At 37.7% G+C, this 13,474-nt stretch overlaps 1 protein-coding gene and 1 long non-coding RNA gene across 2 annotated transcripts in view; one reads left to right on the plus strand and one right to left on the minus strand.

Moving 5' to 3' along the window:
* The window catches only part of SAR1B (secretion associated Ras related GTPase 1B), a 23,628-nt gene extending 16,475 nt beyond the window's left edge, over positions 1 to 7,153 (plus strand). The window contains exons 4-7 of the mRNA XM_019421965.2: positions 2,444 to 2,509; positions 4,004 to 4,107; positions 5,296 to 5,427; positions 6,512 to 7,153. Coding sequence (XP_019277510.1) covers positions 2,444 to 2,509; positions 4,004 to 4,107; positions 5,296 to 5,427; positions 6,512 to 6,628 — 419 coding nt within the window. The 3' untranslated portion in view covers positions 6,629 to 7,153. The remainder of the gene's footprint in view (positions 1 to 2,443; positions 2,510 to 4,003; positions 4,108 to 5,295; positions 5,428 to 6,511) is intronic.
* LOC128778320 (uncharacterized) lies at positions 7,069 to 12,980 on the minus strand. Its single transcript, XR_008423895.1, has 2 exons — positions 7,611 to 12,980; positions 7,069 to 7,350 (listed from the first exon to the last, which is right to left on the minus strand). It is a non-coding gene; the product is annotated as an uncharacterized LOC128778320 (long non-coding RNA).
* Between the last annotated feature and the right edge of the window lie 494 nt (positions 12,981 to 13,474).

Raw genomic sequence — 13,474 nt, forward strand, 5'->3', positions numbered from 1 at the left:
TGACAGTTCCATTGCTAAGTGTGTATCAAGGAGAAATGAAAACATATTTTTACCAAAATCTTTGTACAACAGTGTTTATGCCAGCATTATTTGTAATATCCCCCAACTGCCCCCAACAGCTCAAATAGCCATAAAAATAAAAAATAAAAAATGAAAAAAGAAAAAAAAAAAGGATAAACAGTGAAATTCTATTCAATAAGAAAGAGGAATAAACTGTTACATATGGTGCATATTCTGCATGGAAGAAACTGGTCACAAAAAGTTACATACGTTATGGTATCATTTATATGAAATTGTAGAATATGCACAACAAACCTGTGGTGCTGGAATTATTGCTTCTGGGAGTGGACATTGGGAAGGGGAAGACTTCCTGAGATATTAAGAGTTTTCTGTGTCTTAATTAAACTGGGACTTTTTATAAAGTAGGGAGTCTATTAAGGATTGTAACCATAAAGGTGGTTTCCCAGCTACATCCAAGCATTATATTTTCCTTGTGGAAAGAAACACACTTTGAACACAAACTGTATTGATTATTCATTCACTTAGGAGTCTACATAAATAATTTTTTAACAAGAAAGTACCCTGGGGCCTCAGCAGGTGTAATGAAGAGTTAAAATTACACTGAGCCTTTCATTATGATCATAGGGACTTCTGCTTTTGGCTCTGATGGAATAAGAGTGTCTGGCATTACCCTCCACTGTAAGCAGCTAGAAAACTGGACAAAAATATATACAAGTGTTTTCAGAACTGGACAATATCTAGCAGAGGACTATGGTTCCTTAGAGATGGAAAACCTTTCTGTATTCAAGCTTTATCACAGAGATCCTTTTCAGACCATGGTGCAGGGAGAGGAAACCCAAACAAAACACAGTAGTCTTGCTGAGTTGAGGAGACAGAGACCAGAATATGGGGATGCTGAGGTGATGAGAATTTGCTTGGCATAGTACCAGAGGAAGGAGCTCTGCAGAGAAAGAAGTCCAGCAATGTTTGTGGCTAAATACCAATTTGTGTGCACAGGGTAAAACTCCCCATGGCCAGTCACAGAAAAATTTCTGGAGAAAGAATAACTGTAGCAGGGCTGTTAACCAAATAATTCTCAGAGCTCATATGGGGCCAGGAATCACTCATGTTCCCACCAGCCAGAAGGCAGAAACCTGGTTGAATACACAGGGCATTCCAAAAGAGACTTCAGAAGAATCATACCTTAGTAATGGGGCTGAAGTAGCTGTAAAGTAAAGACTACTTTAACCTAACAAAACTTAAAAAGTGATCTGCAAGGAGTTTTCCTGCCAGAATAAAGTTCACATTGCTTCAAAAGAATACAACAATGTCTAGCATCCAATAAAAAATTGCTAGACATGCAAAGAAGCAGGAAAGTGAGATCCACAACCAAGAGAAAAATTAATCAGTAGAGACAGACCCAGAAGTGACTAAGATGATGGAATTAACAGATAAGGATGTTGAAACAGCTGCGAAGAATGTGCTTAAGGATTTAAGGAAAATGTGAACAGAATGAGGAAAGAAATGGAAGATATAAGACAGAACCAAGTAGAACTTCTAGAAATGAAAACTTAATACCTGAAATGAAATTTTTACTAGACAAGGCTAATAGTAAATTAGTGCCAGTACTGCAGAAGGAAAGACTTGTGAACTTAAGTCAACACCAAACAAACTATGTAAAATGAAGCACAGAGAGAAAAATGAAAAGAAAATGAACACTCAGTGACTTGTGGGACAATACCAAACAGTCTAGCAAACTTACACTTGAAGTCCCAGAAGAAGGGAGAGAACAGAAAACAGTTTGAAGAAATAATGGTGAGAATGTTTATTAAAGTTGTGTTTATCATTAAAGACTGTCACTTGCATAATATGAGAGCTACAAGGGAAAATTATTTCCCTGGTAGCATCTAAAATGAATTACAGGAAAAATTATTAGGTTGAAACAGTTACTTGAATTCACAGCAAATAATTATCTGAATAGTTAATATTTTCAGCAGGAAAAATAGAGAAGGAAAAAACAAAAGTGTTGGATTTGTGGTGGGTAGTGAATACTAGATTATTACCATTACTTGTATTAAACTGTCAATATAAATTGGAGTATATCTAATTACAACAAATTCTTTTTTTTTTTTTATGTTTTTTTTGAGAGAGATAAAGAGAATACAAGTTGGGGAGGAACAGAGAAAGGCTGGGAGAGAGAAATCCCAAGCAGGCTCAGCACAGAGCCTAATGTGGGGCTCGAGCCCACAAACCGTGAGACCATGACCTGAGCCGAAATTGAGACACTTAACTGACTGAGCCACCAAGGCGCCCCAACAAATTATTTTATCAATTCCTAAATGTTTGATTTGAACTTATTTGCAGTTAAAATAAACCAAAGTAGCAATATATACCATGAATGGAATCTGATTTTCTTGTAAAAATATTTTGTATTATTATTTAGCTTCAGAAGAACTAACTATTGCTGGCATGACCTTTACAACTTTTGATCTGGGTGGACATGTTCAAGGTAAGATTCTATGACTCTTATAAATAACTTTATTTTATTTTAACATAATAAAAATGTAGCCATTATTTTCCTGTGCATGAAATCTCATTCTATTCAAGAAAGGCCAGAGTAGACTTAAAATTTAAAAATTATTATCCCCAGATAAGCTTTAAAGCAAAGTGTGATTTTTATGATACCCCTGGTCAATTTAAATCTGAATTGCTTTTGGTGTAAAGTGTGTAAGCAAAATTGAGGTTCTGTTCTCTGTTCCAATCCATATCTCACTGATGGTCACAATTACATTATGATGATGTTACTGCTATGCATTAAAAACCTTCAATGGCTGACCTACAAATAAAACCAAACTCCTTGACCTGGCATTGAGGATCTCTGCAATCTGATCCCACTTTATTTTTTGTCTTTATTTTCCACTGTTCCCTTTCCTATTCTCTGTACTTTAACCAAACCAAACCCCTTGGTGTTCTCTCACCTTTGTGTTTTTAATTCATGCCACCCCCATCTGCACATGAGTAACCCACCTTCAGGGCCCAGTGTAATTGTGGCTACTGCCCCTGAGAAGCCACTCTCACCTATGAGCGCTCTCAACTGTATTCTGTGGTGTTTAGTGCATCTGTGTAAACGTCTGCAAGTTTGGAAAAGACTGTGTTGTCTCTTCTACTAAACTTTCTGGAACTAGAATCCATTTTTTATGTCCCTCAAAAGACATGGCAGTACCCAGCACATAGTAATTCATAAATAATGAATATTACAAAGTTTGTGGGCATTGTAAAAACCTCTTATGACAAACAGTTGAAAAGATTTTAAGAGGCTGTGGCTAGTGAATGCACATTTGGAGACATAATAATTGTTTGAAATATATATGAAGTACTTTCCAGAATATAATGGTTAGAGAGAATTATAACCTAAGGGAGTTTGTCTGAGACTTAATGTCTGTATTGTTTTTAAGATATGTCATAAAACTGAAGTCAGAAAAAAGTTGCTTACCCATAAGGCAGCCCTAAAACTTTCCTTTAAAAACCGTCATGGAAAATATTACCTGAATGGTTTCGTTGACTTTAGTTAATTTCTATTACACAGTTAGCTTTTGTTTTAACAAATCTGTACCCAGTACTGACTTCCTTCTGTCACTGACTACAAATTTATCAGTGGCCAAAAAAACTGATAAACTAGAAATGTCAAAAAATGAGTACCGCATATAAAAAATAGCAGTCATCCAATGAACTTAATGTGCATCATTGTCCATTGGTAGCAAATATTAATTCCACTTCTAACATGGGAAAACTGGGACAGAGTGAAGTATTTGACTTGCTCACATCAAGGAAAGCCTTCCTTGTTCTTCTGGAAAGATTTAGCAACACCAGGTTAAAGATAAACTTGAGTGAAGTAGTAGCATCTAAGGGATAATTACACTTGAAATCTTGTTGGACTCTTCCATCAAACCATCTGCTAGGTTTGACCAGCAAATAAAATCTAACTCCTGATTGTTTTTGTTAGCTCGAAGAGTGTGGAAAAACTACCTTCCTGCTATCAATGGCATTGTATTTCTGGTGGATTGTGCAGACCATGAAAGGCTGTTAGAATCAAAAGAAGAACTTGATGTAAGTTAACTAAAACTAAACATAGTTGAATCGTTCTGGTAAGCTTGAGGAAATAGGTTGGAGATCTAAGTATCAGAGTGCAGCTTTTGTGCAGCCTCTGATATAACTCCTGGCAGTTTGTGGAGCTCAGTGATTATTCTGCTAGGAATGCAGAGACAGTAGCTTAGAATAATTGTAGCTATGGAGGAAGTGCTAACACAGACTTTCTTCCCGAAGACCTAAGCTCACTCTGTGCAGCGTGCCTTGTATTTTATTTCATGTCTGCAACATACCTGGAGTGGTTTGGTCTTGAGTCCCTGATCATCCTAGGATGCCATTTTCTTCGGGAGTTGTCTGGAACCTGGAAATGGTATAACATACTATCTTTGTCACCACTTCCAGGAGTGAGCAGGTCACGTGTAGACACTTCTCCCCTCTCCCAGGTCAGCTGCTTCGTAAAGGGATTCAGAACAGCAGGGAAGGCCAGGGCTAGATCTGGGACCACAGAGAAAGAAATTGCATGATTTGACCTGACCATGTGTCTTCCTATAGCAGGCAAGTAAATAATTGTTCATGTGGAAAAGTCCAGGTAGGTTCTATGGTCATGGAACAGGGTCAGGGAATTCCTGACTACTTACTTTGTGCCAGGCACGTGTATATTAACTCATTTAATTCTCAAATCAACTCCATAAGGTAGGTGCTACTATTCTAAATTCTCTTTGAACTTCAATGAGGCTTATTTATCCAAGATCTCACAATTCATAAGCAGCAGAACTAGAATTGAAACCAGTTCTGCCCACCTTCAAGGTGTTCATTTTAGTACCTTAGTGATTCAGAGTGAGTAGAGTTGAGCATTTATAGAAGGAACTTTAGGGAAACAGAAGAATTGAGCTAATGGTTTCATTGAGCTCACTTTATTTTTGTTATTTTTTATTTTTTAAGATTTTATTTTTTTTAAGTAATTTCCACACCCAAGGTGTGGCTCGAACTCAAAATCCCGAGATCAAGAGTCACATGCTCTACTGACTGAGCCAGCCAGTCGCCTCTGAGCTTACTCAAATGTGGGAAAAGTTTGCCAAAGATAGTTTGCAAAACTGACATGATATGATAGAGTATGAGTCTTTGATACTCATTTGGGGTCTTGTCATAATGAGCCTTTTAGATGGTTTCATATCAACATCTTGTCTTTCATTTTTTGTTTTATTTCAGTCACTAATGACAGATGAAACCATTGCTAATGTGCCTATATTGATTCTTGGGAATAAGATTGACAGACCTGAAGCCATCAGTGAAGAGAGGTTGCGAGAGATGTTTGGTTTATATGGTCAGACAACAGGAAAGGTAAATAATTTTTTTGGACAAGTGTGACTATTTCATTTGACAGTATAAGTGTCTTTTAATTTAATGTTTTATTTATGTTTATCTTCTGAAATACTGTATTCCAATACTAGTGCTAATAGTAATCATGGTTATGATTAGCCCAACTGGTGGTTTGCCTTTTTGTTGTTGTTGTTGTCGGGTATAATTGACCTGTAACATTAGTTTCAAGTGTACAACCAAATGTCTTTTAAAAAATTTTTTTTTTTCCCTTAAAAACTGTCCTTTCTACATTTTGGTCTTTTTTAATGTCCGCATGGGTTATATTTCTACCACTGAATGAAACCTTTTCTTGGTGATAACAAACATATCAAAGCTCATGCTTACGGGAAACTAAATTAAAGCTTCCAGAGTTTTATTCATCATAGATTTTCAGAATTAGCCACTAAAGAATGTACTTGAACGTTTAAGTATTCTGGTCGTGTATTTAGGCCCTGAGTTCATCAGAGATCAAAATAAAATGTAAAGTTGAACACAGGAGTGTTTGGGGGATTTTGTAAACATAATACTTTATAATAAGCTTCAAGACACATTATTTTTGCATGCATTTCTACTAGTATTTTTTGGGGGGAGGGACCTTAGTATTGGAAAATCTCAGAGTTCACAAAATTTCCTTGGTTATATTTATTCTTTCAGAGTAGAGACATACTACAGTCTTTGGAAGGAGACTCCTATGTTAGGGTAGACTTTGGTCTGTTTTCTGTGTCTTTTCAGTAAGTCAACTCCCCATTTTTAGGAGATGGCCTTGTTTAGTCATAAACGTACTCAGAAAATGTTTGTCTTTAATATTAGCGAAGCCAGGTTGGGTCATTTTTTTTTTTTTTTTCAAGTCAAAGATTATTTTCATTCTTGTGTGCCTCACAAGCTCACCTCTTCCCCACTGAGAAGAGAGAGGTTTCCTGTGTGTCTAGGGGACTTGTATGCCCAACACCCATGGCTTAGCACAGTCACCCTTTGTTCTAAGATGTATAAGCTGCAATTCTGCTGTAAAGTGGAGCTTTTATTTCCTAAAGGAGTCATCCATCATAATGTCTGTCTTCCCTTCTAGGGCAGCGTATCACTGAAAGAACTGAATGCCCGACCCTTAGAAGTTTTCATGTGCAGTGTGCTGAAAAGGCAAGGTTACGGGGAAGGTTTCCGCTGGATGGCACAGTACATTGATTAACAACAACCTGCATCAGTTCCAGGTCTCACCATTTAGGCCTACTCAGAGATTTGATCACTCAACATGCATAACTTGAATTCAATAGACTTTTGTTGGTTAGAAAACAGATGTTTTTTAGATTAATATTATATCAACTTAATTTGTGTGCAAATTTAAAACTAATTCAATGTAAGTTTGAATATCACAATGTTAGCTTTCTAATTCCATAAAAATAATTAGTTTTTACAGTTTATAATCTGACATTACCCCCAGCGCCATTTGTAAAGAACAACTTTCCAGCAGTACATTTGAAGCACTTTTTAACGTGAAATTACAAATGTAAACCATATTTAAAAGCTCATCATGTTAAATTTTTATGTACTATTTTGGAAATAGTTTTTAAATTTTAGATTATATGCCCACCTATCTTAAGTGTACAGTTAATAATTAGCTTATTGATGATTGCATGATGCCTTACAGTTTTCAATATTTTTTCTTATGCAAACGTCATGCAATAAAACAAAAACCCTAATGTTTGGCATCTTTGTTGGGCAGATGTTTCATTTTAATGTGTCGTATCTAGCTAGTATGCTCTAAAATTTTGAGTAACATCATACGTATGAGGAGGTTGTGGGGAAAGGAGAAGGCTTCAGAATTTTTAGAATAATGTTTAAGTCCCTAGAGGCTTTTGCGTTTACCAGGAGACAAGTTGTGTTCAGTTGCAGCTTATACCACATTTATCTCTGAATCGTGTATTTTTTTTTTTTTTTTTTTTTTTTTTTTTTTTTTTAAATTTTTTTTTTAACGTTTATTTATTTTTGAGACAGAGAGAGACAGAGCATGAACGGGGGAAGGTCAGAGAGAGAGGGAGACACAGAATCTGAAACAGGCTCCAGGCTCTGAGCAGTCAGCACAGAGCCCGACGCGGGGCTCGAACTCACGGACCGCGAGCTCGTGACCTGAGCCGAAGTCGGACGCTCAACCGACTGAGCCACCCAGGCACCCCTGAATCGTGTATTTTTAACAGTAATGCTACCGTTAGTAGTGCTGATGGGGTCCATGTCCTTGTTGCTGTGGGATCGGCCTTCTGAAGAAAAGCACATCTTTTGGTACAACACAAGGTTAATCTGGGGTATGATAGGTTCTAAAGCTCCATTCTAGTCTAATTCTGAAGCGTTCCAAACTTATTGGTGCCCAATTTGTTAATTTGTGCCTTTTGACCAAAAGTAGTGACAGGCACCAGGCTCCCCACGTTTAGAGGTACTCCCCACTCCCTTTTACATAATGGTACTCCCAGGGTGGGGGACAAGCAGGATCTTGTGCCTAGTTTCATTGTGGAGGCCTGTATGTGTGAGGAAAAAGAAAGCCTCTTCCGCTCCAGTTGTCAGAGATGGGTGAGGATTCTGGTCCTATCTATAGCTCTTCTGCATTGTTTGGCACATTTTATTTCTTGGTAGAAATAAATGAATACTTGTATTTCATTTTCTTTTTTCTTAATTGTTCTCAGCTCTTACTTTATAGTACAAAGGCTTTTTTTTTTTTAACTAATTTTATTATTTTTTAATTTACATCCAAATTAGTTAGCATATAGTGCAACATTGATTTCAGGAGTAGATCCTTAATGCCCCTTACCCATTTAGCCCATCCCCCCTCCCACAAAGGCTTTTTTGAAAAATTTTTTTAATGTTTTATTTATTTTTGACAGAGAGAGAGAGACAGAGCATGAGCGGGGGAGGGTCAGAGAGAGAGGGAGACACAGACTCTGAAGCAGGCTCCAGGCTCTGAGCCGTCAGCACAGAGCCCAACGCGGGGCTCGAACTCACAGACCGCGAGATCCTGACCTGAGCTGAAGTCGGACACTCAACCGACTGAGCCACCCAGGCGCCCCAAGGTTTTTGTTTTAGATGTAATGCCTGTGGTGTGATAGTGTCTGCAAGCCTGATAGACTTACTAACAAAATTTTAATTTTTTAAATCACTTCAATTTTCTAAGAAACTGAGGGTTTTTTTTTTCCCATGTCAGAGATTCTCATAATTACTCAAATAAGCTGAAAGTGCCAAATATGTATTTTTAAAGACTCTCAAACTTAAGATAGTTCTTTCTTGGTTATAAACTAAGATTTTATAGTGTATGTAACCAATTCCTTTGAGAATAGATTGCTCCACTTCCATCAAGAATAATTTTAATATCAGAATTAGTGTTTTCTGTAGCTGTTTTCCAAACCATGTATTAGAGTCCTTTCTGTCATCAATGAGGTAAGATACGAGGTAGATAGATAAGGATTGATGAATATGACTGGAAGGAATTACCAGTAAGTAGCCAAACCAATAAGGTCATTTCACATTTGGTTTTAGTAATTTGGCTCTTCTATTTCACTTTAAGCTTCCTTCCAAATGAAAAATATGAGCTTCCTCCCTGCTTAGAATCCTCAGTGGCACCGTGGGACAAGTACAAAATGATGTATCAACCTCCTGGCTTATTTTGCCACCTGTGCTTAAAGTACTTCTAGGGGCGCCTGGCTGGCTCATTCAGTAGAGCATGTGACTCTTGATCTCAGGGTTGTGGGTTCAAGCCCCGTATTGGGTATAGAGCTTACTTAAATAAAGTACTCATTTCAAGTGTCCTGGCTAAACAGAACTAGGCCTTACTAAAGGTACCTGCCTCTCATTTTTGGTATCTGTCTTCAGCACCAACAAGGACACACCTTTTCTTCAACTATTTCCTTATGTTGTGATATTGAAAAGTCAGTTACCTGTATCATAAACTGGTATAATGGAAAAAGCTTACTAGTTTGTCTAAAGAGGAAAAATGCTTTCTGGTACCAAATATCTTGCTCCAGAGTTCCCATTCTAGTTCTAACACTGGGATCAAAGAAACAAAGTCACTTTGTGGACCACAGCTAAACTGTGGATATTTTTCCAGTGATGTAAGATTCTTACAGTCTGAACATCCAGAAATGACGTTGCACTTAACAGCACCTGGCTTTCCCGCAGCTCGAGAGAGATGGGCCTGCAGAGTCCCCAAGCCATTGGGCTTACCATCTTGCTCTTCCAGCTCCTCAGAGTCCATACACTGAGTCACTGCTCCCCTTGAAGAGCAGCAAATTAAGAGAATGGCAAAAAACAGTAGAAGCACACGGGGAAAACATATACTGTGTATGTGTCTGTGCAAGTAGGTCCACCTGCAGAGTATTCTGGGGATAAATGGTAGCATTGGGTACATAGGTTAATTTTGTACCTTACACTGTAAGGTGTGAAATGTAGTTAACACTGCTGTATACAAGATTGGATTCCATATATATCAGGCACTGCTCAAAAGATGTCTTAACATCTTAAGTCTAAAACTCTAAAAGACTAAGTCTCAGCCCACTTTTTCATTTTTAATGAAATTCTTAACCCCATGCCTGTTTCAGGGACTGCTGTTAATTATGCTTTCGGATAATTTTTTAAATTGATTCCAGTTTGTCTTTATCTCAGTTAATTTTTAGAATGGAGATCACAGCATTTTTAAAAATTGGGGCAAGACATTTTGTAAAGTACATGAAAAAATACTCTTCACCATTGGCTTGGTTGACCCAGTATGTTTGAGTGCCAAAGATGTATGAATTCAGATATTGCCTACATAGATGTCAATTTTAGTTTTGTGTGCCTATGTATATGTACAAATTTAATGTTGTTTACAATGGTGTTTGTTAGTTTCCAGCGGGCTCACACTTTATAGTGTTTTCCAGAACACCATCTACTTGTAAGTCATTAAAATAGGGTAATAGCTGTGATAATAGTGTTTATTGCCTTCCGCAAAATGATTTTATCAGCCACATTCAAAACCCATCATTTTCACAAGTTCCATCATTAAAAGAAGTAGAATTCTAGTTGGCATGATTTGAGAGTTTCAGGAGAAAGGTTTATGTGTTCTGAAACTGTATTGGTTGTGACTCACTGTGGCATTTCAGTCGTTAGTCACATGATGAAAATATGCAAGGCTTCATTGCCAAATATATTTTGACCAGAGTACAGTGAGAATAGCTAATGTAAAGTGAACTCTTTCAAGGTGTCTTGTACTCATTTTATTTAGAATATACTGTTTGGATCATTTACACCTAGGTAAAAGTTGATGAAGCTTCAAAAAATCTCCAAGAAAGCATGAAAAAATAGAGATCAGTAAGTATAAATTCCTGAATGCACAATCAATAAGGAATTAAATGTTTTCTATAAACTAATTTTTTGGCTGTAAATGTAAGTGTTTGAAGAACAGTCTATCTTCATTTAAGGTCTGAATTCTCAAAACTACATGGTGATGCTTCCATCCCTGTTCTTTTGAAATGCAAATTAGTGCTTTTTAACAAAAAAAGAAAGAGCTAACAGGTCTTAGAATATGGGACTGTGCCTCTGTGTAAAGTGATTGGGATTCTGTTAAAACCATGTTTCCACTCCTGAATCCTGGAACCATCCTCCCTCACACACCCCCACACCATACCTCGATAAAAAAGTATGAAGGGAATCTACAGAATCTATCGAAGATGCAGTTCTGAACGAACTAATTTAGAACATTAAATAACTAGTGCATTTTAATACCACTGATATACTGTTCAGGGCTTTGACCACATTTTTAAATAGAATCAAAAGTAATTCGAGTAAGCAAATTTATCCAAAGTAAACTTTGTTTCAGGAGTGTCCCCAACCAAATGGATTTTAGTGCAGAATTTTGAGTGATTTCACACAGAATTATTTTAGAAAAGCTGCACGAGTGGATGAATTCTTCAGCATACATCTTAATGGGGAAGGGAGGATTCAATTTAATTTCAGTTTTAAATATTTTGGGGTACAGGGGGGTGATAATCCTACAGCTTTTGACATATAAGTTGCCTTTTGAATTGTGATCGTTATCAAGTGTGAAGATTCACATCAGAACGGCCAGCTTCACATGGGTTTCTCTATTCCCTGGTGCTGCTCCTAAGCTGAACTTGCAGTCAGTTGCCATGCTGAGGCGAGAGCACTCAGGGTTAATGCAGTCATGTTCCTTAAAAGTGATCAAAGTGTTTTCCATGGTGAGGCCTTCAGTATTTGACTGAATGCAGAGTTTGTTGAAGTGGTAAGTCAGTGATAAGTTTTTCATCACTAACCTTGTTTGCACTTTTGTACACCACTGCTTGCACTAGCATCTCAGTGTGAATTTTAACAATGGTTTTATAGTGTATACAGATTGTTAAGTATAATTTATATAAAGATGTTTCTGTTTACCTTTATGTATTTTACAAAGAACAGCTACAGTAGATAGTTAAATGTTCTTGAATTGTGTTTGTATGTTGTTTTGATTATGTTCTATTATCATTCACCCCCTATGAATTTGAGTGTTGGGAATAGAAAAATAAAATGCCAGCCTGGTCTTTGAAAAACTCGAGTGTCAAGTTCCATTTTTATCATCCAGCTGTAATTTTCATTTTGCTCATTAGAAATTTCTTGGACTTGAAATTATGAAGATAATAGAACACTCCCTTTATACAAAGATTCTCAAGAATCTGCTTAAGTACCAAGGCCTAATTTGCCTGAAAACAACTTCTGGGCAAACTGGAGTAGGACTGTTACAATGTTGACCCCACTGAAGTGTGAAAAATAGGGCAATCAGTTGGTTTTATCAACATCAAGGTGCCCTAGTTTATTTATTTTTTTAAGTAAACTCTGCCCCCAATGTGAGGCTCAAACCCATGACCCCAAGATCAAGAGTTCCATGCTCGGGGTGCCTGGGTGGCTCAGTCGGTTAAGCCTCTGACTCTTTGGTTCAGGTCACGATCCCATAGTGTGAACTAGCCCTGCGTTGGGCTCTGTGCTGACAGTGGGAAGCCTGCTTGGGATTCTCTCCACCTTCCTCTCTGTCCCTCCCCAGCTCGCATGCATGCATGCATTCTCAAGCTCTCTCAAATAAACTTAAAAAAAAAAAAAAAAAAAAGGTAAGACATTGCTTAAAAACCTGGTAACTAAAAATAAGTCCTAAAGCTGTAAAACAAAGGTCCCAAGAAAAGGCCCTGTTTCTGTGGCATCCCTTATACCAGGTTCAACTGGAATTCAGTTCATTAACCATGGTCAGGGCCTATATTTACAAAGCCTCTTACCTCAATTTAACATTAGACATCAGAGATGCCTAGGTGGCTCAGTGGGTTCAGTGCCTGACTTTTGATTTCTGCTCAGGTCATGATCTCATGGTTTGTGAGATGGATCCCCGTGTGGAGCCTGCTTGAGATTCTCTCTGCCCCTTCCCTATGTATGCACACACATGCACACTCTCGCTCTCTAAATAAACTTAAAAAAAAAAATTAGGGGTGCCTGGGTGGCTCAGTCAGTTAAGCATCCGACTTTGGCTCAGGTCATGATCTCACGGTCCGTGAGTTGCAGCCCCATGTTGGGCCTGGAGCCTGCTTCAGATTCTGTGTCTCCCTCTCTCTCTGACCCTCCCCAATTCATGCTCTGTCTCTGTCTCAAAAATAAATAAACATTAAAAAAAAGAATTAAAAAAAAATTAGACATGAAGGGGGCACCTGGCTGGTTCAAAGAGCATGTGGTTCTTGATCTCGAGGTTGTAAGTTCAAGCCCCATGTTGTGTACAGAGATTACTTAAACTTTAAAAAAATAAATAAAGAGGGGCACCTAGGTGGCTCAGTCGGTTAAGCAACAGGCTCTTGGTTTTGGCTCAGGTCATGATCTCAAGGTTCATGGATTTGAGCCCCATGCCAGGCTGAGCATGGAGCATGCATGGGATTCTCTCTTCCTCTCTCTCAAAATAAGTAAATTAAAAAGAAAGAAAGAAAAAATTAGACCTCAGGGATCAATAATTTTCTGGCTGTTACTTGATAAACAAAGTAACCCTTGCTTT

This window comes from Panthera pardus, unplaced genomic scaffold, assembly GCF_024362965.1.
Source record: "Panthera pardus isolate Hobbes unplaced genomic scaffold, ASM2436296v1 HiC_scaffold_2, whole genome shotgun sequence".
NCBI lineage: Eukaryota > Metazoa > Chordata > Mammalia > Carnivora > Felidae > Panthera > Panthera pardus.